Raw genomic sequence first — 21,403 nt, 5'->3', positions numbered from 1 at the left:
GCAGCCTTCAAATGAGAAGACCCAAAGAAAGTATTGGTGATAATCAGAGGTCTTTGGATGAGTAGCTTAATACCTTTAATTATCTGTCAGGTAGGAAAGAATCCTATTAATTTATATATTAAGCTATCAGGGAGTAAGAGTTGTGTGGTAGTTTTTTTCAGAATCCTGCTGTCCTGTAAGTGGTGTGTTTATCATTCAGAGACTACAATTGCTGAGTGTTTCCATGGTAATTTTTATCTACACATCTACCTAGCCTAATAAAAGTTTTGTATGTGGGTGACCCTTTAAAGTAATGCTAAGTGTCTGTAGGCAGATTGCTGACTCTGCTTCTGATGTTTCTTTTGTCAAAGTAGAATGAATGCAGGCTGATTTCCAAGGCCTTAGGGTTATTGTCCTCACGTTATTCTTTCTCTCCAGTGCTCTCTCTCTTTTTTAAACCCCCTTTTCACTTTTTGGAGTTAATATTAGATCAGTTTCCACCTTATTTCCTAACTCTTTATGCTAGAATATAGATTGTTACAACACTTTGGAAGGTTTATTGACTACCCTCCCTAATAGATTGTTAGAGACCTTCCTTCCCTCTCTCCTTCCTCCTTTTCTCTCCCCTCCCCCTCTTCTTCCTTTGCTTCTTCCTCCTCCTCTTCCTCTTTTCCTTACCCTCTCCCTCCATGGCAATAAACATTGACTGCCAAAATTCCATTCAAATCAGTGGTTTCATTTCTACTTTATTAAGTAAATTATTAATCAGGCAACATCTTGAGTAGTTAGAATCCAAATAGGCTAGAACTGGAAGTTTGTGAAGAGCTACAAAACTAATTTTGTGCTAAAGAATAATTCTGGGGTGACACCTGGGGTTTAGTGACAGCTCCACCACTGACAAGTGGTGTGACTCTCTAGAAAGTCACTTTAGGTTCAGTGCACATGGGTTCCCTCGAAGGTGAAGTGCAGTCTGTGTACCTTTCAGGGTGTTTGTAAAAATTAAATGAGATGGTAAATATGGGTGTGAAAGCGAAAACATTTTATAAGGGGACAGTGTCCTCTCTGTTAAGTAAAAATTAGATTACAAACTGTAGCACTTTAATGACTGGAGTTTATGCATATCATGGTTCTTTTATTTGAAGTATTACTCAAGCTGGCAGAAAGTAGACATCAGTGCTTTCCTGTAACTTCCATCTGGTGATGGTTACCTTTATTGCTTTAGTTTAATTGTGAATTTTGATTATTTATTTTTTAAAAGCCCTTTAAGATCTTCATTTTAATGTCTATGTGAGGTTAGACTTAAAGGGAGAGAAACTGGAAAGAAGAAGATGGGGGATGGCTTGTCAATTGGATAGTTCCCACTGCGTGCAGGCATAGTTTGAGGTAATTTTTGAGATTATTGTAGTAGTGTCATTAAGAGATGACTGTTTTCTTTTTCTTTTCTTGGAAATATTTACCCTTTATATTTTTTAAAAGAAAAAAATTGAAGCGAGTAAAACAAAGCTTTGAGGAATTTAGGTGCTTGTAAAAAAACAGTTTTTCAAAAACTACCAAATACCACTTTTAGCAAAAACATCTGAAAGTGAAAAAGATACAAAGTATGCAAAAATATATTTTATTTCTTTTTACCCATTCACATTTCTGCCCTACTTCCAATTTTCATTTTTTAATTAATTAATTAATTAATTATTTATTCATTTTTTTCAATTTTTAAATAACTTTGGTATTTTCTGTAATTTGAGCAGCAGTGTTGAAAGTTAAATTGGCCATATAATCGTGACTTTAGGTGATGGAGATTTCCTTATAATCCTGACTGCAGAGTTTCAGGCCTTAGTTTAAGGTATATGCTGAACTGCATTTATTTATTGTTTGGTTTTCATAGCTCTGACTTTTCAGTCAGATTTTCAGATATTTAGGGATGCTGTTTAGAATTGACCTTTGGTTTTCCTGAGGAACTTTATATCTTGTGCTTATTTCTTTCGTTTTTTAGGCTCATGAAATGGCCACAGATGATAAGACTTCCCCCACGGTGGACTCCGCCAATGACTTGCCTCGGTCTCCTACTAGTCCCTCTCATCTCACTCACTTTAAACCTCTGACCCCTGATCAGGATGAACCTCCTTTTAAATCAGCATATAGTTCTTTTGTAAATCTCTTCCGGTTTAACAAAGGTGAGACTCAATTCTTAAAGACCAGAAAGCCTACAATTTCGATTCTCTGAAATTCTCCCGTTCAGGTTTCATGTTGTGTCTTTGCAAGAGTAATATACTAACAAGGAGAGCGCTTTAATCATACCCAGTGGGGTTTACTGCTTAAGAAGAGAAAGCTAGAATTTTCACTGTAATCTTCTTAATTGTTAGTAACCTAAGATCTGAATAAATGTTAAAAGGAGGTCCTTTTAAAGTGTTTTTCCCCCCTTATTCTAGTATGTTTTTACTTCTTCAGTTCACAGAATGGACTTTGTTCTTTTAGGGGTTAATGGCCAAAAAATTTTAACCAAAGCAGTGTAACTAAAAGAATCAGCACATGGGAGAAAAAATTATTTTTTTAAAAATAGAAACCATCTTCAGGTCTTACCTTAAACCCATTAAGTAAGGTGTAAATGTAATGTCATCAAATTAAAAGATATGTTTAAAGTGAGAGTTTTTTTAAGTAATTTTTTTTCTGGAAGAGAATTAAGAAAACCTGGCCTATATCTTTTGCTTTGTATTTGGCTGTATTATTTGAAATGAGTTAGAAAATAAACCCTTTTGTTGTAAAGGAATTTGGGAGTTAATAGTTTAAGTAAAAATTTAAATAGTATTGACTGACTTATCAGCAGTCATGTTTAAAGCTCTTCAGAAAATGTTCATTTTGAAAACTTTTTTTCAAAAAGTAAAGTTCATTGTTTAGAATAGTTTTAGGTTTACAGAAAAATTGGGAAAGTAGGACAGAGAGTTCTCGTATACTCCACCCCCACTTTCTCCTGTTATTAATGTCTTAACGTTAGTATGGTACATTTATTATAATTAACAAAGGTACCATTATTGATATGTTAATTAAAGTAGGTATTTTATTTACATTTCTTTAGTTTTTACCTAATGTCCTTTGTGTGTTCTAAGGTTCCACTCAGGAGACCATATTATATCTAGTCACCATAAGATGACAGTCTTTTTATTTAGCAAGTGTTTATTGATTAACTACTACCCTCTGGGTACTATTTTCATAGTGCAAGGGACTTATCCCATAAACAAAACAGACCCTGTTAAAATCTGTGCCTTTGCGTGAAGCTTGCATTCTATTTCCTTTTAATATGCTGAAGCTATTTCTAATGGAAAGTAAAACAGATTGAAGATCACATATACTAAGGGTCTGATTACTGGCCTGTAATTCTGCCACCTGCTCTGATTTTCTTTAAAACTAATTTTTAATTATGCATGTGATACACATACACATTTCTTCCTGATGGATTTCATCTACTTCTTTCTCTTTGGCGAAGAGTCTTATTTTTTCTCTGTGTCTTATTTTTTTCAAATAATGCCAAGCTTTCCTTTGCGACAGAGAGGGTGGAAGGAGGCCAGGGAGAGCAGCAGTCTCTAGGTGGAAACTGGACCAGCCCTCAGCTCCCCTCCAGAGCACAGTCTGTGAGGTCCCCTATACCTTATAAAAAGCAGCTAACTGAGGAACTCCAGCGGCGATCTTCAACAGTATTAGGTAAGACGGTGTTCTTGTTTCATTCCTCTCTTCTAGTAGATTTTTTCCACAGTCATTGCTTTCCAGGTTGTTTATTGACTTACTGACTTAACTTTTCTGCTTTTTGGAGTAGTCAGGTACTCTTCAGACTTAGTGAAACTGTTGGCTAAATAGTGAAAGAATTTGTAGATACCTAAAAAATACTTCTTAAACATTGTATTAAACTTGAATTTAGGCTGAGCTGAAATTTCTTGACTGTTTTTTGATCAATTACTTGCTTGGGTTTCAGCAGAGAACAGTTTGCAACATCCCCAGGAGAACACAGGTCAGTTTCAACTTTGTGAATGAATCCCTTGGTGAGATGGCCAGTGTAATGTGACATGCATGCCTCTCTGGCTGCAGCATTCTGTCAACTCCATTAATGGGCTGCCGCGTGCTTTTGGCCTTCTGTCCTTGTTGGATGCAAACTGTTACTGTGGCTGGATAAGCTGGGCTCCTCTTGCCTCTTTGTTCTCCATCCTGGTCTCGTGCACATCCTCTCCTTCATCTTCATGCTCTTCTGATGAGTATAGGCTGGGGATCAATGCCTGGATTCAGAGGCTAACGTGAGTTCCTTTATGCTATTTCTGTTAGATTATTAAACTCATGAAAGTGGTCCACCCCGCTCGAGGTGGAAGACAGGCAATGAGAGGTGGCATAATAGAAGGGAAGGGGTGCAGCATTGGAAATAGGTGTCCCCGGGCACCAGATGCTTGTCTGGTCTGGCCAGTCTTCTCCATGAGATCTTCAAGTGAAAAATAGGCAGGTGCAGGTAATGGTGGTTGGCAGGAGGATATTTTATTGCTGGTTGAGACTTCGTTTAGAACCCTCTTCTGGGGGGTTAGAAGAGGGAGGAGAAACCAAGCAGAAGAGTTTCTAAGGACTGGAGCAGAGCTGGCTGCCTCGCCTCACGCGTTTCCCAGGGCAGTGAGCCTCGGCCTGGGTTATGGCAGCCATTTGGAAGGAAGAATCAGAAGGTGGGAAGGGGAGAGGGACAATGGACCTCTCCTTTTACTGCAAGGAGTGGAAGAAAGAGAGTACTATCCCCACTTTCATCTTTGACCTCAGTAAACTCTCTTTAGCTCTTGAACCTGACCTGGGGCAATGCTCCTATTTTTGTTGAGGGAGTTCTTCTGGGTAAAGCCTATGCCGAATTAGGCATAGGATATCTTCATTTGTAAAATTGAAGATTTGGACTGGAATCTGTTTTTTAAAGATTTTATTTATTCATTTTTAGAGGGGAAGAGAAAGAGAGAAATATCAGTGTGTGGTTGCCTCTCATGTGCCCCATACTAGGGACCTGGCCTACAACCTAGGCATGTGCCCTGACTGGGAATCAAACTAGTGACCCTGTGGTTCGCAGCCCATGCTCAATCCACTGAGCTACGCCAGCCAGGGTGGAATCTTTTTTTTTTTTAAATTGTTTTTCAAGTGCAGTTTTCTGTCTTTTACTCCCATTTCAGCCCACCCACCCAGCCCTCCACACCTCCCTCCCATTTCCACCCCCGGCCCCTAGTTTTTGTCCGTGTGTCTTTTATACTTGTCCCTGTAAACCCTCCCTTTTTTCCCCCTGAAATTCTCTCCCCTCTGTCCTCAGGTCACTGTCAGCCTGTTCTCAATTTCAGTGTCTTTGGTTACATTTTGCTTGTTTGTTTGTTTTGTTGATTAGGTTCCTGTTAAAGGTGAGATCATATGGTATTTGTCTTTCACCACCTGGCTTATTTCGCTTAGCATAATGCTCTCCAGTTCCATCCATGCTATTGCAAAGGGTAGGAGCTCCTTATTTTCTGCTGCATAGAATTCCATTGTGTAAATGTACCATGGTTTTTTGATCCATTTAATTATTTTAAAGATTTTATTTATTTTTAGAGAGGGGGAAGGGAGGAAGAAAGTGAGGGAGAGAAATATTGATGTGTGGTTGCTTCTCATGCTCTCCCAACTGAGGACCTGGCCCTCAACCTAGGCATGTGCCCTGACTGGGGATTGAACCAGCGACCCTTTGGTTTGCTGGCTGGCACTCAGTCCACTGAGCCCCACCATCCAGGGCTAGAATCTAATTTTTTAGGGGTTATAAACTGATAGCTTTCCAAATTTTGCTGTGGAGTTTTGATAAACTTGAATTTAAATATCAGTTGGTGGAGCTTGTGTCTGGGTTGCTGCAATCTCCACCATTCCTTATTGTGTTGTGTCAGGTGCTCTTGATTCTTTTGCTTTAGCTGCTACAGGCTCAGAAACCTGGGGCTGTTTGACCAATCAAGTTCCTTTTCTGATCAAAAGCCTGTAATTCCACAATTTGCTAGCTCTATGACCTTAGGAAAATTGCTTAATTTTCTAAGATCTGTTTTATAAGAGACACAGCTAAGATTGCCTAGTGGCAGAGGGGTAGACCAGATATCCTCTCAGGGATCATTAATCTTTAGCTGAGATCTCTGGTTCTGTTGGTTTCAGGAACAAGACTTGCTCTTGTTCTTGCTCTACCTCTTTCAGTGGACAATGTCGTTAGTACTCACACATGCACTTTGAACTGGCTAAACGCAAGGGGGTTCACGATTAATTATTACCCATTGCGTGTGCATGGGAGCACAACTGTTACATTTGTAAGAGCTTAATCGCATCTTTTCCAACTAATAAATCATGGAGAATTGCTTTATATTGTGATACTCAAAAAACTGGTCATTCTAGTACTCACACAGTTTCATTCTAGTATCAGCACAGCTATCTGCTGAAATTAGGCCATTGCTATTTATTGAAAAATAAAGTTTTCTAATAGGTGCTACTTAGATAATTATTTCTGTAATTAAATTGGAAAGTTCTTGGTCAGTTTGGATTTGGATACTGACCTTTCATTTTTTGTAATCTTTTTTCCCCACCACCACACCAAAACAAAGCATGTCTAAATCAAATCAAACAAACTAAGTGAGTTAGAGAAAGATGCAGGGTGGGTGTTTTCCATCTTGCTTTGCAATAGATTATTAGGTTAACGAGTTTAATAGGCACGTTCATTCTCTTTGTTAAGCCACCTCCATTTTATCCTTTGTAGATTTTGTAACCACTGGAGCCAGGAATAGGTGGGAACTTCAGTAGTAATCTTGCTCTAAAATAAATAATATATTACAACTTTGGCGGGCACAACCCATTCTGGCCACAAAGCTGGAATTTGGAATTTTATAATTGATAGAACTGGCTTCAGCAGTGCTAGTTTAAGGAATAAGGAGTCCCTTCCAGTTTGGAGCTGTAGTGGGGAGGCAGCAGGAGGGTGGCATTGGAATTCCAGCAGTTCTTCGGCGGTTTTGATCTGGTTGGACGTGGAGAAGGAAGGTGTGGGTAAGTTACCATCCAGGATGTTCTGAAGCCTCTCAGATTCTGTGTGGACTGGGCCGTTTCCTCTCTGGTCGGCTGTTCCATGAGGCTTTGGACACGTGGTTTGCAGACTGGACTGAATGGTACGCGGCCCTGTTAATGTTTAACTGTGGCAACTAAGCGAGGCTAACTCACTGGGATTGCTTTTCCTTTTGCTAAATTTTGGGGAGGCGTTTGTAATGGCTTGGGACCAAAGCACCCAATAAATCACTTACAGATTTTGGGCCATTTAAGCAATCCTCCCATCCCTGGTCTCAAAACCATCAGTGTCCCAGGCAGTACTTCTCTCAGGTGGCCCTTACTGACTGGCTTGTGAAATAGTATTTTACATGCAATATAAAAACAGTTTGTTGAAAGAAACGCTTTCAGGACCTCTTATCTTTATAAAGACTACCTTTAACTCTCAATTCACATCACTGGCTGTGAGACTGTAAATGTATGCAAACAGGAAGAGGCACTGTGTATCTCATACATACCTCGTTTTGTATAGATACTAAAGGCTATTAATAAGGGGTTTTTTTTTTTAATTTTATTTTTTTGGTAAATCTGACTCAGAAACAAGAAGGAAAGCAGAACCTACTTTTGGAGGTCATGACCCGCGTACAGCCGTTCAGCTTCGAAGCCTCAGCACTGTATTAAAACGCCTCAAGGAGATCATGGAAGGGAAAAGCCAGGTACAGTTGCAGGACTTTAGATTACTCGTTAAGCACTTACATGGGGTTCATGCTGTACTCACTGAAATGGCACAGCGTCCTTGAGAGAAAGATCACTGGGTAGTTCCTCCTCTCGAGAACACTGTATTTTCACACACAGGTACATAATTTTAATTGATCACTTCCCCCCCCTTATAATATGTGTATTTTTAAAAAATATTTTATTTATTTATTTTTAGAGAGAAGGGAAGGGAAGGGGAAAGGGTGGGAGAGAAACATCAGTGTGTGGTTGCCTCTCATGTGTCCCCTGCTGGGAACTGGCCTGCAACCCAGGCGTGTGCCCTGACTGGGAATCGAACGGGCGACTCTTTGCTTCACAAGCCCATGCTCAATCCACTGAGCTACACCAGCCAGGGCTAATTATGTGTATTTTTTTATGTCTGTTTAAGAAGTGTTTATCTAGCCGAAGGTCAGTAAATATTCTTCCATGCTTTTTTCATAAGGCTTTATTATTTGTGCAAAATTTAGGGTTCAAGCTTCTTTTTTGTTTTTCCTCATGGCCGTCTATCCCGTTGGACTCAGCACCATTTTTTTTTTTACAGATTGTCCTTCACTGATTGCATTCTAAATCTCGTCATACCCAAGTCCATCTGTGTGTGTGCGGGTGTGCCAGGGCCCTGCTGTCTGCTCCGTAGCTCCCTTTCTTTTTCTATCCTTGAACTAACACTCTGTCTAAAATTACCGAGGCTTCAGAATAAGTATCAGTGGCTGGTAGTGTAAGTCCTTCAGTTTTGTTCTTGAAGATTGTCTTGGTCTTTTTCACTCTTCCCATTCCTGTACGAATCCTAGAAATAGCTTGCCACTTTCTGCGGAAGCAGCGTAAGATTTTGATTAGCATCGCATTTGCCGTCGCATCGTCATCAGAATTTTCGAGACGCCGTCACATATTTGTGCCGCTACAGGATAGCGACCTGAAGCAGTACTGGATGCCAGACAGCCAGTGCAAGGAGTGCTACGACTGCAGTGAGAAATTCACTACCTTCAGGCGCAGACACCATTGCCGACTGTGCGGGCAGATCTTCTGCAGTCGTTGCTGTAATCAAGAAATCCCGGGAAAATTTATGGGCTATACAGGTAAAGGCATCTTATGGACAGTTTTACCATTTTTAAAAGTTATAACCATCAAATAGTTTATAATATAGACTGAGGATGATAAGCCTGTTTTCATCTTGGGCTTCATGAGTGAGCCCTGGGGGACACAGAGGTAAGGGAGACACAGCTTTGCTTTTAAGGGTTTTATAGCAGAATAACAAAGTAGATGGGGATGTCTATAAATAAGTAAAGCAACAATGTATCACAGATGCTATCAAAAACCCAGGGGTATTACATTTATTGTATAATATGGTTATTAGAGTAGATACGAGTTTCTATTACTGTGAGAATTTTCTTACAAAATGCAGGTCTTGCTTGAGTATATGACACTGTGCTTTAGCAAACTGCATTGTATATTCTTTCATTAGCAATATATAAATGTTAATTATTTGTTGAAGCAGAAAAGGCTAAACAGTAATGTGTGGATTTATACAGTGATTTGATAGTGGAAGGCAGGCAGAAGGTACCCAAATGAAAATAGTCTTAGATCTCTCCTGTTATTTTTATTATCATGCAGATTTTCCGAATCTGCTACAGAGTTTCAGACCTGAATTATCTTTCATCCAGATTATGGCTACAGTCTTTGAAAAGATCATTTTTTTTAACAATTAGTTTTTTTTCTACCTCCATCATTTTCTATACTCTAGATGATATTCTTAATTAAATTAAGTTAAATGCTAATTTGGTCATGTGAGGCTGCTCTGTCTAAAACCCTTTCAGAGTTCCTATTACACTCAGGATAAAATCCTGTCGTCTTCATATGGTTTGTGTGTCGGTTTCCTGGGGCTGCCGTAGCAAAATATTACAGACTGAGCAAAATACTGATATTGCTTGAAGTACATGCATAGTTTAATAAAACTGAGTACTATTTAATAGTCAAAATTAAAAAATAAAATTAAATAAATTATGCTTGGTAGTAAATATGGTAAAAACATGTATTTCTGACAGTTGGCTGTAAGAAATCTTTTCCACGTCACATCAGTTTTCTAATGTTAAGGCTAAAACATGTAAGGTTGGGTTGTTAAATAACATGCTATGTGTCAAGTTTAATGAGCTTACCTCATTTTTTTGGTGCACTGAAATGTAGAATCATACAAATAATTGTTATAGAAAGACAGGGTAGAAATGAAAACTTACATTTGGGTAGGACTGCATCCTCAATAAAATGACAACATTGAACAGTATTAAATAACCTAGTTGTTTGTCCTCCCATGAATATTTCATTTCCATCCTAACTTTCACTATAAAAGTTTTCTTAGCAGTCCTCCCCCCAACCCCTATTTCGTATTATCAGTAAGCCCATTCTCTTAGTTTGTTTTTCAGATGATGCCCCTCCGGTGGAGGCCTCTTTTCAGGGCTTCATGATGGGGACCCAAATAACATTTTTCTTCCTTTTTGCCCAGGGAAAATACGTTGTTTCCATTATGCTGATTTATTTACTCCATTTAAATGTTGTCTTCTTGAAACTTCTGCCCCTTAATTTCACTTTTAGAATCTTGAAAAATACTCTTTTTTAATCAAAGTTTTCTATCTAATGTTACTGAGTGATATTTTCTTAACCCATTCTAAATAGTTGAGGTAATTTTGTATACTTGGGTGAATTTCTCATAATGACAGTTTTAAAAATGTATAACTGAGCTAACAAAATTATTTCACTGAAAAAAAATTTTTGGTAGTCCTTACTTGAAGATATTTCCCTTTTATTAGATTAACTATTAGTCCAAAGGTTTAATACGTCTGTTGAGTAATGTAATCTTATCTTTTACTTAATTTCTTTTTTTCCCTTTCCAGGGGACCTCCGAGCTTGCACGTACTGTAGAAAAATAGCCTTAAGCTATGCTCATTCCACAGACAGTAATTCCATTGGGGAAGACTTGAATGCCCTTTCTGATTCTGCTTCCTCTGTGTCTGTACTTGATCCGAGTGAACCCCGAACACCTGTTGGGAGTAGAAAAGCCAGTCGCAACATATTTTTAGAGGATGATTTTGCCTGGCAAAGGTACTGTCACGTAAATACAATTTTGTATTTGAGAAATAGTGATAGTCTGGTGTTCTATGAATGCTCGTAGTTAAACATTTCCCTTCTTTGAATTATTTCCTGCACATTCCCTATTTTCTTCTTTTCTTTGGCTTGTCTCCAGAAGGATCACAGAGGATGTTTTTGGACAATGATTATACTGATTAATTAAAATGTAAGTTCTATAAGAGGGGAGACTTTGTATCTTACTTTCCATCTCTGACACCAAGAACAGTGTTTAACCTGTACTATTTTATTGGTGATATTTGTTGAATAGGCAATGCAATAGAAGTTATGGAGATTAATAATTTCTAATGTAGCCTTCCTAGAGAATGAGAATGCTGCTAAGATTTGTATTTATAATATTCACAATTAAATTAGATTTTTATTCTTTTTAGGGAATAATTCATGTTTTTCCAGATGTCCAAATATGCTACACTGCCTGGTAGTGGAGAATGTTACCAACTTTTCCTTGGACCTTTCCTGAAATTGTTTGAATTAGAATGCAAGGTTCATCAGTTTCTGACTGTTTTCTTTAGTTACATTGTTTTTTATGCATAATACCAATCTGGCCGTGTTAAAGAGGTTGACGTTTTACCTAACATCTTTCTGATTAGTTATTATATTGATTACTCCTTAAGGGAGTAAGATATTAGTCTATAATCAGAGAATTTAAACAAAAGTCAAAATGAATTATAGCTACATTCCACATACAAGAATCTCAGGGATATAATGTAGGGTAGAAAAGAAAGGCACATTTGTAACCAGTGATTATTCTATTTACATAACATTCAAAAATATACAGAACGAACACACTGTCTAGGGATGCAGGCATAGTACACTTAAAGAAAAGGAAGAGACTGATGATAGAAAATTCCCAACAGTAGTTTCCTTGAAGGCAGGGAGCGGATGCCAGCTGGGTAGGGAACACAAGCACTTCATCGTCAGTGGTAGCGCTCTGTTAAAGTGCTCGCTGGTGCGTTGGCGTTTGTGGCATCAGGATTCTCTGTATGTTATCTGTATTTTATAAACTTTAAAAACCAGTTCTGTAAGTAGTAAAACAAAGCATAGGGATTCTTCATTTTTTGCTTACTTCAATTATAATGCCCTTTAGCTGTACCTGGCTCTGTGTGTGAGCCCAGAATTGACAATGTGGTTTAATAAAACAAAGCAAGTTTGAAAGCTAGTTGAGGGATGTAGCCTGGATGTCAAAGGTGGCGTAATTTTAGGTTTTGTGCTGATTGGTTGATGTTCACTCTTTGTTAGTCATTACATGTCTCCGGAAGGCACTACCATCTTCTCTTGACAGAGGTAGAGGCTGAGGTGCAGAGAGATGAAGCAAGGGGTCCAAGATCACACAGCTAGTAAGAGGTGGGCCCTGCACTTGGACCTGGGCTTGCCTGACTCTGCAGTGCTGTTCTAGTGGTTTGTGGAGCCTGAGGATAAAATATTTGCGCTTAGGATTTTCCACGCCCAAATCATTTCAATACTGTGTTATTAATGTAAGAAGGATGTCTATGAGCACCCATTCAACCAATTTATGATATTAATTGCATTTCATATACTTGATAATAAAATATTACCAGTCTTTTGACATTTGATGTACTTAAGATAAAAACCATACTGTTTCCACCCTAATTAAAGGAAGGAAATAAAAATGGCCTGTAATCTCATAATTACAAGGGGAAACAGTCTGCTTTTAAATGTTAAAGCAGTTCAGTGAAATTGCATTTTTTTGTTACTGTGCCAAATCATCTCAAGTTTTTCCTTTTTCCTTTATAGTTTGATTCATTCAGATTCCTCAAATACTGCCCTTTCAACAAGACTTGTATCTGTTCAAGAGGATGCTGGGAAATCTCCTGCTCGAAATAGGTAAACTGCTAAATGAAAACACAGTATCCCATGTCTGATTTTTCTCCTTTTCCGGTGATGAGAAGAACATACCAATAAAAATGGGTGGAGTTGGTTGTCATACAGTCTTTTAGCTCTCATTCTGCTGGTCATCTCTTGCTTGTACCGAGTGGCTGTTTCCACTCTTCTCGCTGGTTTGAGATCTCGGAATCTAGCTTAGCAGACGAACTTAACTTTAGTCACCTGTTAAAAACAAACAGAAACTCCTTTGTGTTTTACCTCTAGTTGCATACATTCTCAATTATTTCTTATTAGCCAAGTTTCTTGAAACTATTGCCTGTAATCATTCTACACCTGCACACCTCCTTCTTTTCTAACTTACCTTACTAATGTGCACGTCTCCCCCCCGAAAATGCCTTCCTTTTAGAAGTTTAAGTGGCAAGTTAAGTCATTATAAACCTGGAGAACTAGAAATCTAAGCCACAATGGTTTAACATACTTTCAACAAGTATTGAGTACCTACAAATTATGCACTTACTTGGGACATAGCAGCCAGTCAAACAGACAGATTTAAAACACCAAAAAAACATAAGGAATAGGGGTGGAGAGTAGAATATTAAATACTGTAGTTAGTGTAGACCTCACCGAGAAAGTGACATTGGAGCAAAGACCTGAGGATGTGAGGGAATAGCCCTGTGGCTATTTTGTAGAAACGGAATAGCACTTTGGTGAGAGGGACCATTCTGGCAAGGAAAAGCAAGAGGTCTTGTGTCCCCAGAGTCCAGCATTTCTGCAGTTAATTGTAAGGGCCTCCTCGTTTACCCTGGGTGAGATGGGAAGTTACTGGAGAGTGTGAGCTTTCAAAAGCTTTTGTAAAAAATTATTTTGAAAATAATTCAAACCTGCAAAAAGTTGCAAAAATAATAAAGAAAAATTTCCTATGTTTTTCATTAAGGTCCACTAAGTTACATTTGCCCATTTGCTTTGTTACTTTCCATATTGTATATGTGGTGCTTTTTTCTGAACTGTTTGAGAGTAAGTTACTGAGCTAGCATCTTTTATTTACAATAAATAAAGCAATAAGCTTCATTTCGTAGAGGAGTTTTAGGTTCACAGCAAAATTGACTGGAATGTGCACAGAGTTCCCACATGACCCTGTACCCTCACTACAGGCGACCTCCCCCATTATCAACATCCTGCACCAGAGTGGTGTGTGTGTTTCAGGTAATGAACTTAGCTGACACATCGTTATCACCAGAGGTTGTAGTGCCCACACAGTAGGGTTCTCCCTTGGTCTGGTGCATTCTGTGGGTTTGGAGAATGCATCATGACAGTCAGCCACTATCGTAGTTTAGTACAGAATAGTTTCACTGTCCTGCAAATCCCGTGTGCCCTGGACAGTCACCTCTCCCGTCTCCCAGCCATGGCAACCACTGGTCTTTTTACTGTCCCCAGAGTTTTGCCTTTTCCAAAATGTCATAGAGTTGGAATCATACGGTTTGTGTGTATTCAGATGGGTTTCTCTTATTTAGTAATACGCATTTATGTTTTTTTCATGCGTTTTCATAGCTTGATAGCTCATTTCTTTTTAGTGCTGATTAATATTCCATTGTCTGGATGTGTCACAGTTTATTTTATCCACTTATCTACTGAATGGTATCTCAGTTGTTTCCCGGTTTTGGAACTTACAAATAAGCCTGCTTTAAACATCTGTGTGCAGGTTTTCATGTGGTCATGTACTCAGTTCATTTGGGTCAGTACCAAGGAGTGCGGTTGCTGGACCATGTGTTAAAGAGTATGATTTGTTTTATGTGAAATTGCCAAACTGCCTTCCAGAATGTCTGTACTACTAGCCTTCGTACTGGCATTGAGAGTCCCTGTTGTTCTCTATCCGTGCCGGCACTTGGTGGTGTCAGTATCCTGGATTTTGGTCAGTCTAGTAGGTGTGTGTTGATACGCTCCAGTGTTTTCATTTCCAATTTCCTAGTTATATATGATGCTGGACTTTTTAAAATATGCTTTCTTGCCATCTGTATATCATCTTTGGGGAGATGTCTACCTAGGTCTTTTTAAAAATTAAGCTGTGTGTTTTCATGTTGTTGAGTTTTAGGAGTTTTAAATCTTGGAGAAGTTTTAAATTTGACCAATTTAAATTGGCAAATTTTGGAGAAGTCCTTTGTCAGATGTGTCTTTGTGGAGATTTTCTCCCAGTCTGTGTGGCTTGTCTTCTAATTCTCTTGATGTCTTTTCGCAGAGCACAGGTTTTTAATCTTAATCAAGTCCAGCTTATCAGTTTTTTCTTTCTTGGATCATGCTTTCGTGTTCTATCTGAAATGTCATTGCCATACCCAAGGTCATCCAGATTTCCCGCTATGTTATCTTCTGGGGGTTTTACAGTTTTATGTATTATATTTAGGTTTGTGATCCATTTTTATTTAATTTTTGTGAAGGGTTCAAATTGTGTCTAGATTCATGGTCCTGGATTCTGTGGAGAGGGTTATTTGGAAGAATACCCCTCAGTTTGGCTTTGTCTCCTGCTTCCTCATGATTAGGTTTAGGCTCTGCGTTTTTGGACAGCAGTTCTGTGTAAGTGATGCAGTCTGTTATGTTGGGGAGGATATGGTGATACAAGTTTATCCCATCGTTAATAGGGGCTTGATCTCTTGGTTAAGGTGGTGTCCTGGGTTTCTCCTCTGTAAAGTTACAATTTTTTTCTTTGTAGTTAATAATGTGTGGAGGAGATACTTGGATACTGTCTAAATACCCTGTTCCTTATCAGTCTCTCGCTCAACAGATTCAGTATCCAGTTGTGATTTATATTAGGAGGGTCACTTCCTAACTATATCACCACTTCTTTTACATTCATTAGTTGACATTCTACTCTAAAAAAGCTTTCCCTTACAGAGGAGTTCTGAGTGGGGAGTTGGGGAGGATTACATGATCTGCAGTAGATTTTCAGAGGAGCACTCTGGCTGCTCTGTCGAGTGGATCGTAGGACGTAAGAGTAGAAGCAGGGAGACCACTTAGAGAGCTGGTGCCGCAATCCAGGCGAGAGAACGGACCCGGGTGTGAGGGGGGAAGTGGAGGTGGGTGGTCACACTCAAGATGTGTTTTGGTTGTTGTGCTAACGGGATTTGCTAAACGACTAGAGGTGAAAGAGAACTCGGGATTTTGGCCCGAGTGGTTGGAAGGCTGGAATTCTCATTTATTGAAATGGGGGAGACTTGCACGGTTTGGTTTTAGACATGTTGAATTTTAGATACCTTCTAGACATCCAAGTGAGATGTCAAATAGATGTACGAATCTAGAGTTCAGGAGAGACGTATATGCTGGATCTATAAACTTGGGTGTTGCATTCATGTGGATGGTATTTAAAGCTATGAACCAGGATGGAGATCGTGAAAAGAGTGAGTGTGGAAAGTGAGGAAATAAGGACCAAGGTCCGAGATTGGGGAAATAAAGAGGAACCAGAAAAGGAGCCTTAGAAGGAGATGAGGTGAGAGGAACACCCTGAAAGTGTGTTGTCTTGGTAGCCAAGTAAAGACAGTTTTTCAAGGAAGGGGAAATGGTCCTGATGATAATGTCAGGGGAGATGAGTGCAGTCTGATCCTTGGATGCAGCCATGATGTGGCTAACCTTGGTTTCTGTGAGTCCTGTAAGGTTCAGCAGAGAATGGAAGGAGAAGCGATACAGTGAAGGAGGGAAATGCAGAGGGTTGTGGAGATGAGACAGGTTTTTAAAAGATGGGATTACAGTATTCCTGGTGGCATAGGCCTAAGTGTGGAGATTGCCATGCTAATTTACAATATGTTTTCATGTGTTTTGAATAATGTTAAGATTGATGTAACTCTTTTAGGAAAGATAAAATTGAGTGAGTACATGCTATTTATATGTAAATAGCCAGCATTTTTACTACTAGGCTACTTACTAGAATATATTACAACAAAATTGACTAATTTTCTTTTATTCTTGTTGCTGTTGTATCAGAGTATGAGTAGGGATGGTTAGAGTGTTAGAGAAGCAGAATGCATGAGTAATACACACATGAGAAAAGAGATTTTAATTAGTCTTTAATTAGTTGAAGAAGACATACTGGCAGCTTTTCACAAAAAAAAAAAAAGCCCTGAAATGAATCACTAATTACTTTAAAAATCTCGTTTATATACTTTTGTTTGATATCTGTGGTTTCTCATTAACCATTAAGAATGACTTTTTGCTAGACCTATTACAAACCTGTGAGTAATTTTTAAAATTGTTTTAGAAGTATCTTTATCTTCATGCTGGGGAGACCGTAGTTTTTTGTGGGACCTGGTTTTAAATGGCAGCCCTTTATTAGCTGAGTTCTTAGATAAATTACTTAATCTCTGATTCTTGATTCCTTTGTGTGTAGAATGGATCTAGTGGTATCTACTCCATAGGAGTAAATGAGGGGAGAAATGTATATTGCTCTACTGAATGAGTATATATATATATATAGTGTTGGCTACATCATAGGTGCTTCTGCCTTTTATTCTTTATATGAAGCTAAACTTGGGTTTCATTTTTATCTAGGTAGAAGCTAGCTAAATTTCTAGGTAAAATTTTTTTATAAATAAAAGCTTGCTCAGTGCTTTTGATTTTCTTCTACTTACAAGTCATTTATTTGGTAACTTTGCCAAGAAGCAACATTAAGGATATTTTATGTAAGTACTCATACAACAAGAGAGGAAGCACATTTTCACTAATTTTTCTGTTGATCAAGGACAATTTTTAAATTTAGGTCTACTAATGAGAAGGAAGGAATTCTTACTGGGGGAATAACATTTTGCTTAGTGGTGGATCAAAATTAGTGTGCCCTGTCATCAGAGCATTAGAGATGTTGGACTCAGAAGACCGTTCTTACTCATTGGTTATGCAAAAGCTCCTTGGCCTCTGGACCATGCTTTCCTGTCCCTGATCTGCAAGGTCTGCGTTTCTGCATTTAGACTGATTCTTTATGTTTGTCAGTTGAATACAAATACTAATTCTCTGCATTTTAACAAGAAGAGTTGATACCTATTTCCTTTGCAATATTACCGATACATGAACTACATCTGTAATTGTTTTTCTGTAATCTTCCTGTAACGACTTTCTTTTAAAGTTATTTTGAAATAATTTTAGACCAACACAGAAGTTGGAAATAGAGCACAGCGAATATCTGGGTGCTCTTCTCCCTGTCTCCCCAGTGCTGATATCATACACAACCGCCATAAGTACTTTTAAATGCACTGTAACATTGGCAAACCGGCGTTTATTTACAAATGAATTTTTACTGTGATTGCACTTATTGATGACAAATTTACCACTTGTGGTTTCACTTTTTGTTTTGTTTCCAGATCAGCCAGCATTACCAACCTGTCACTGGACCGATCTGGATCTCCCATGGTGCCGTCGTACGAGACATCTGTCAGTCCCCAGGCCAGCCGGACATATGTTAGGACAGAGACCACCGAGGACGAACGCAAAATTCTTCTGGTATGGTCCAGTCTCTGTGACCTAGAGCTAGTTTTGATCATAAGGGCAGGTTTTCCCTCTGATTTTTCTTTTTTAAAGAAACATACAAATGAAGCAGCCAGTTAGCATATAAATTAAATAGGGGAAGTAATTAGCTTAAGTTCTTACTAGGATCACCTGGGAAATTGGTCAGACATTCTATGTTCATATGTTGGATTAATACTTTCCTGACCTTTTTCATCTGGCAAGATCAGAATGCAAGCACCTGCATATGGGAGCTCACCTTCTAGTCAGGTCCCAGATTGCGGTTAACTTCAAAACGTGTTTCTCATCCATGCGGCATGGAAGGTTTTTCAGACATTTAATACTATATGTGTATATGAAATAATAATTGGTTTATAGAATTTATGTATTTGGAAAATACTATGTTCACCCCTAACAGTGACTCAAAGAAATTGAAGGTATGACTTCTGCTCTCAAGCTTGTGATTCAAAGGTGGACACGAGGTTGATGGGCAGGCCCTTAGTAGTAGAAGGGGTAATACTTTAATTATAAAAAAATGGAAAGATTATTAGCAGTGAGGGAGTCAGGAAGTACTTTATTTTTTATTGTATTTTTTTAAAGATTTTATTTATTTATTTTAGAAACAGGGAAATGGAGAAAGAGGGAGAGAGACATCAATGTGTGTGAGAAACATAAATTGGTTGCCTCTAGCACGCCGCCAACTGGGGACCTGGCTCACAACCCAGGCATGTTACCGGACAGGGAATCGAACTGATGACCTCTTGGTTTGTGGGACAGTGCCCAAACCAATGAGCTACGTCAGTCAGGGCCAGGAAAGGCTTCAAACTGAATGGCTTGGACTGGCCCTTAAAGGATGGAATAGATTTGGCTAGGTGGTGGGGAAAGTGAACCTTATTAAAAGGTGTGAGGAAAGGAATAGAGCTGAGCAGAAGCATGGCCTTGTTCATGGACTGAAGTAGGACTGACTAATTGGGAGAGGCTGGGAGGGACATTAAATCGGAGTCTGCTGGCAAGGAGGATGGAAAGTTATTTAGGGCTACCTGGTGGAATTCAGACTTTACAAGTTTAGATTTGGGCCTGTAGGCACTGAGTGATGTTCAAAGTTTTTTTGAGAAGGGAGTAATTAATTGGAGGCCTTTCTTTAGGAAAATTACCTGGCAGTTGTGGGTAGGCGAGAATGGTGAGAATCTGGTGAAGGCTACTAGAATCACTTACCGTAGATTAGTAGTATTGGCTGTTCAGTCCCTATCTCTTGCCCCATTTCTAAAGAGGAGTATGAAATTTTCTACTTAGGTAACCAAGAGACTGAAAATCATGTGCCATTGACTGACAAAACTTATTTGGGAGAGCTGGTTTTCTATGGGGTGGGGTATGGTGGGGTGGAGGGTAGTGGGTTTTCAAGAGAAAAGGTTACATTTGGAATTAGATAAGCTGAGTTTAAGCTGTTCCCCATGTAGGTATCATTTCTATTGTATAAGCTAGCTATACAAAGACATAAGAAGTGAGTTCTCATGAATCTAAAAATCACAAGATAGAATCTGAAAACGTATGTAGCATCCTACTCAGGAGTAATCAGTTGCTTATAATGTGGCTTCAGGACAGTGTTCAATTAAAGGACCTGTGGAGAAAAATCTGCCATCACAGCAGTGGGATGGAGTTTCAGGACCACCGCTACTGGCTGAGAACTCATCCTAACTGCGTTGTAGGGAAGGAATTGGTCAACTGGTTGATCCGAAATGGACACATTGCTACAAGGTAATGGGATCTAAAGAAAGACAGATTTTTTAATATTAGTTATTAATTTACTTTTAATGAGGACACATTGTTGTAGATAAAAGGGGGGCAATGTTCTTTGTGAGTAGGGTTTGCTTTTCACATTTGGTATGTGGGGTGCAAATTGTCAACCCTCCTCCCTTCTGGGCTTCAACCAGTACAGATGCGAGGAACCAATGAGGGTCACAAGTTGCCTAATTTATTAAAAGCAGGGGTGTGCAGTGATTCCCAAAACACAGAGCTCTTTAGTTAAGCCGGATTGGGAAGTACCCGGACCCTGAGACCACAGTGACTTCTCTGGCTACTGTTTGCTGATCTGGACATTGCAGTCTGTCTTGAGAACTGGGTCTATAAGCCACGCCTGGAGTGCCTTAGAGAGATTTGTTAAAACCTTACAAATCATGTGCAAAAAAGAAAAAGACAGGTCCTTTTGCCATCAAGGTAAAATGTCCCCTACCTTTGTCCCCAACCTTTTCTACTTGATTGGATTGGCTGCTTTTCCTCTCCTGGGAAGAAACAAGTATGTAGGAAGAGAGATAAACAGCATTTAGCAGTGAAGCTCTGGGTTTGCATTTTGGTTTAATTTCATTTTAGCTTTATGCTTTCAGTGAAGTTACTCAATCTTATTGAGGATTGGACCTCTCTGTTCTAATAGGAAAATACAGTTTTGTGAAGAAGCCGTCATGAGGATGAAATAATATAGCTGAAGTGCTCTATACATTGTGAAATGCCATATAAATGCAATGTGTTAGTGTGTCTATATAGGTATAAAGTACATATCAATCTATACTTGTATCTGTAATGTGTGGTATTCTCATCAAGACTACAAGCAAAAGAGGAAAGACTATAAGCTAGTCTCAACATCTTTTTTTAACTTATAAGTGTAGAGCTATGCATGCATTGAGTACTTCAAAAATGCTGGAATTAAATTTTGTTTTGTTAGGACTGCCTTACCAGTAGGTTCTCTTATACTATAAACCTGGAAAAATATTTTAAATTAGCTTTAAGTGTCTTTTATTTTAATCCTTCACCTGTCCAATTTGAAATTGGACAGAGTAGGACAATTTGAAATTCCTACTCTGAGGGGGATGGAAAAGAATTCAGTTTGTATCTGTCTTATCCTTTTTTTAATCCTTACCCTAGGACATGCTTATTTGATTTTAGAGAGAGGGGAGGGAGGGAGGGAGAGAGAGCGAGAGAAACATTGATGTGAGAGAGGAACATCCACCAGTTGCCTCCTGCATGCGACCTGACCAGGAATTGAACCCATGACCCTTCAGTTAGGGGGATGATGCTCCAACCAGCTGAGCCACACCGACCGGGGCTGTGTCTCAACTTGTACCTGTAAAATTATTCTGACTGATGTACCTGTAAAGTTATTCTGATTGACTTTTAAAAGTTTTCATTTGTG

The 21,403-nt window shown here is 38.9% G+C and overlaps 1 protein-coding gene across 4 annotated transcripts in view; it reads left to right on the top strand.

Annotated features, from left to right (window-relative positions):
- Positions 1 to 21,403, top strand: part of PIKFYVE (phosphoinositide kinase, FYVE-type zinc finger containing) — a 74,010-nt gene that overhangs the window by 1,456 nt on the left and 51,151 nt on the right. For 2 of the 4 annotated variants that reach the window (XM_037029794.1, XM_037029804.1), the window contains exons 2-11: positions 162 to 226; positions 1,970 to 2,150; positions 3,520 to 3,672; positions 3,941 to 3,976; positions 7,606 to 7,724; positions 8,666 to 8,837; positions 10,647 to 10,854; positions 12,655 to 12,744; positions 18,078 to 18,216; positions 19,817 to 19,974. In XM_037029794.1, the coding sequence (XP_036885689.1) occupies positions 224 to 226; positions 1,970 to 2,150; positions 3,520 to 3,672; positions 3,941 to 3,976; positions 7,606 to 7,724; positions 8,666 to 8,837; positions 10,647 to 10,854; positions 12,655 to 12,744; positions 18,078 to 18,216; positions 19,817 to 19,974 (1,259 nt within the window). In that variant the 5' untranslated portion in view covers positions 162 to 223. The remainder of the gene's footprint in view (positions 1 to 161; positions 227 to 1,969; positions 2,151 to 3,519; positions 3,673 to 3,940; positions 3,977 to 7,605; positions 7,725 to 8,665; positions 8,838 to 10,646; positions 10,855 to 12,654; positions 12,745 to 18,077; positions 18,217 to 19,816; positions 19,975 to 21,403) is intronic. The other 2 variants (XM_037029797.1, XM_037029802.1) reach the window with 2 other exon arrangements.

This window comes from Sturnira hondurensis, unplaced genomic scaffold (genome assembly GCF_014824575.4).
Source record: "Sturnira hondurensis isolate 20B ecotype Veracruz unplaced genomic scaffold, ASM1482457v3 Scaffold0001532, whole genome shotgun sequence".
NCBI classification, from domain to species: Eukaryota; Metazoa; Chordata; class Mammalia; order Chiroptera; family Phyllostomidae; genus Sturnira; species Sturnira hondurensis.
The sequence above is the reverse complement of the archived record's forward strand: the minus strand, read 5'-3'. Positions and strand labels throughout refer to the sequence as shown.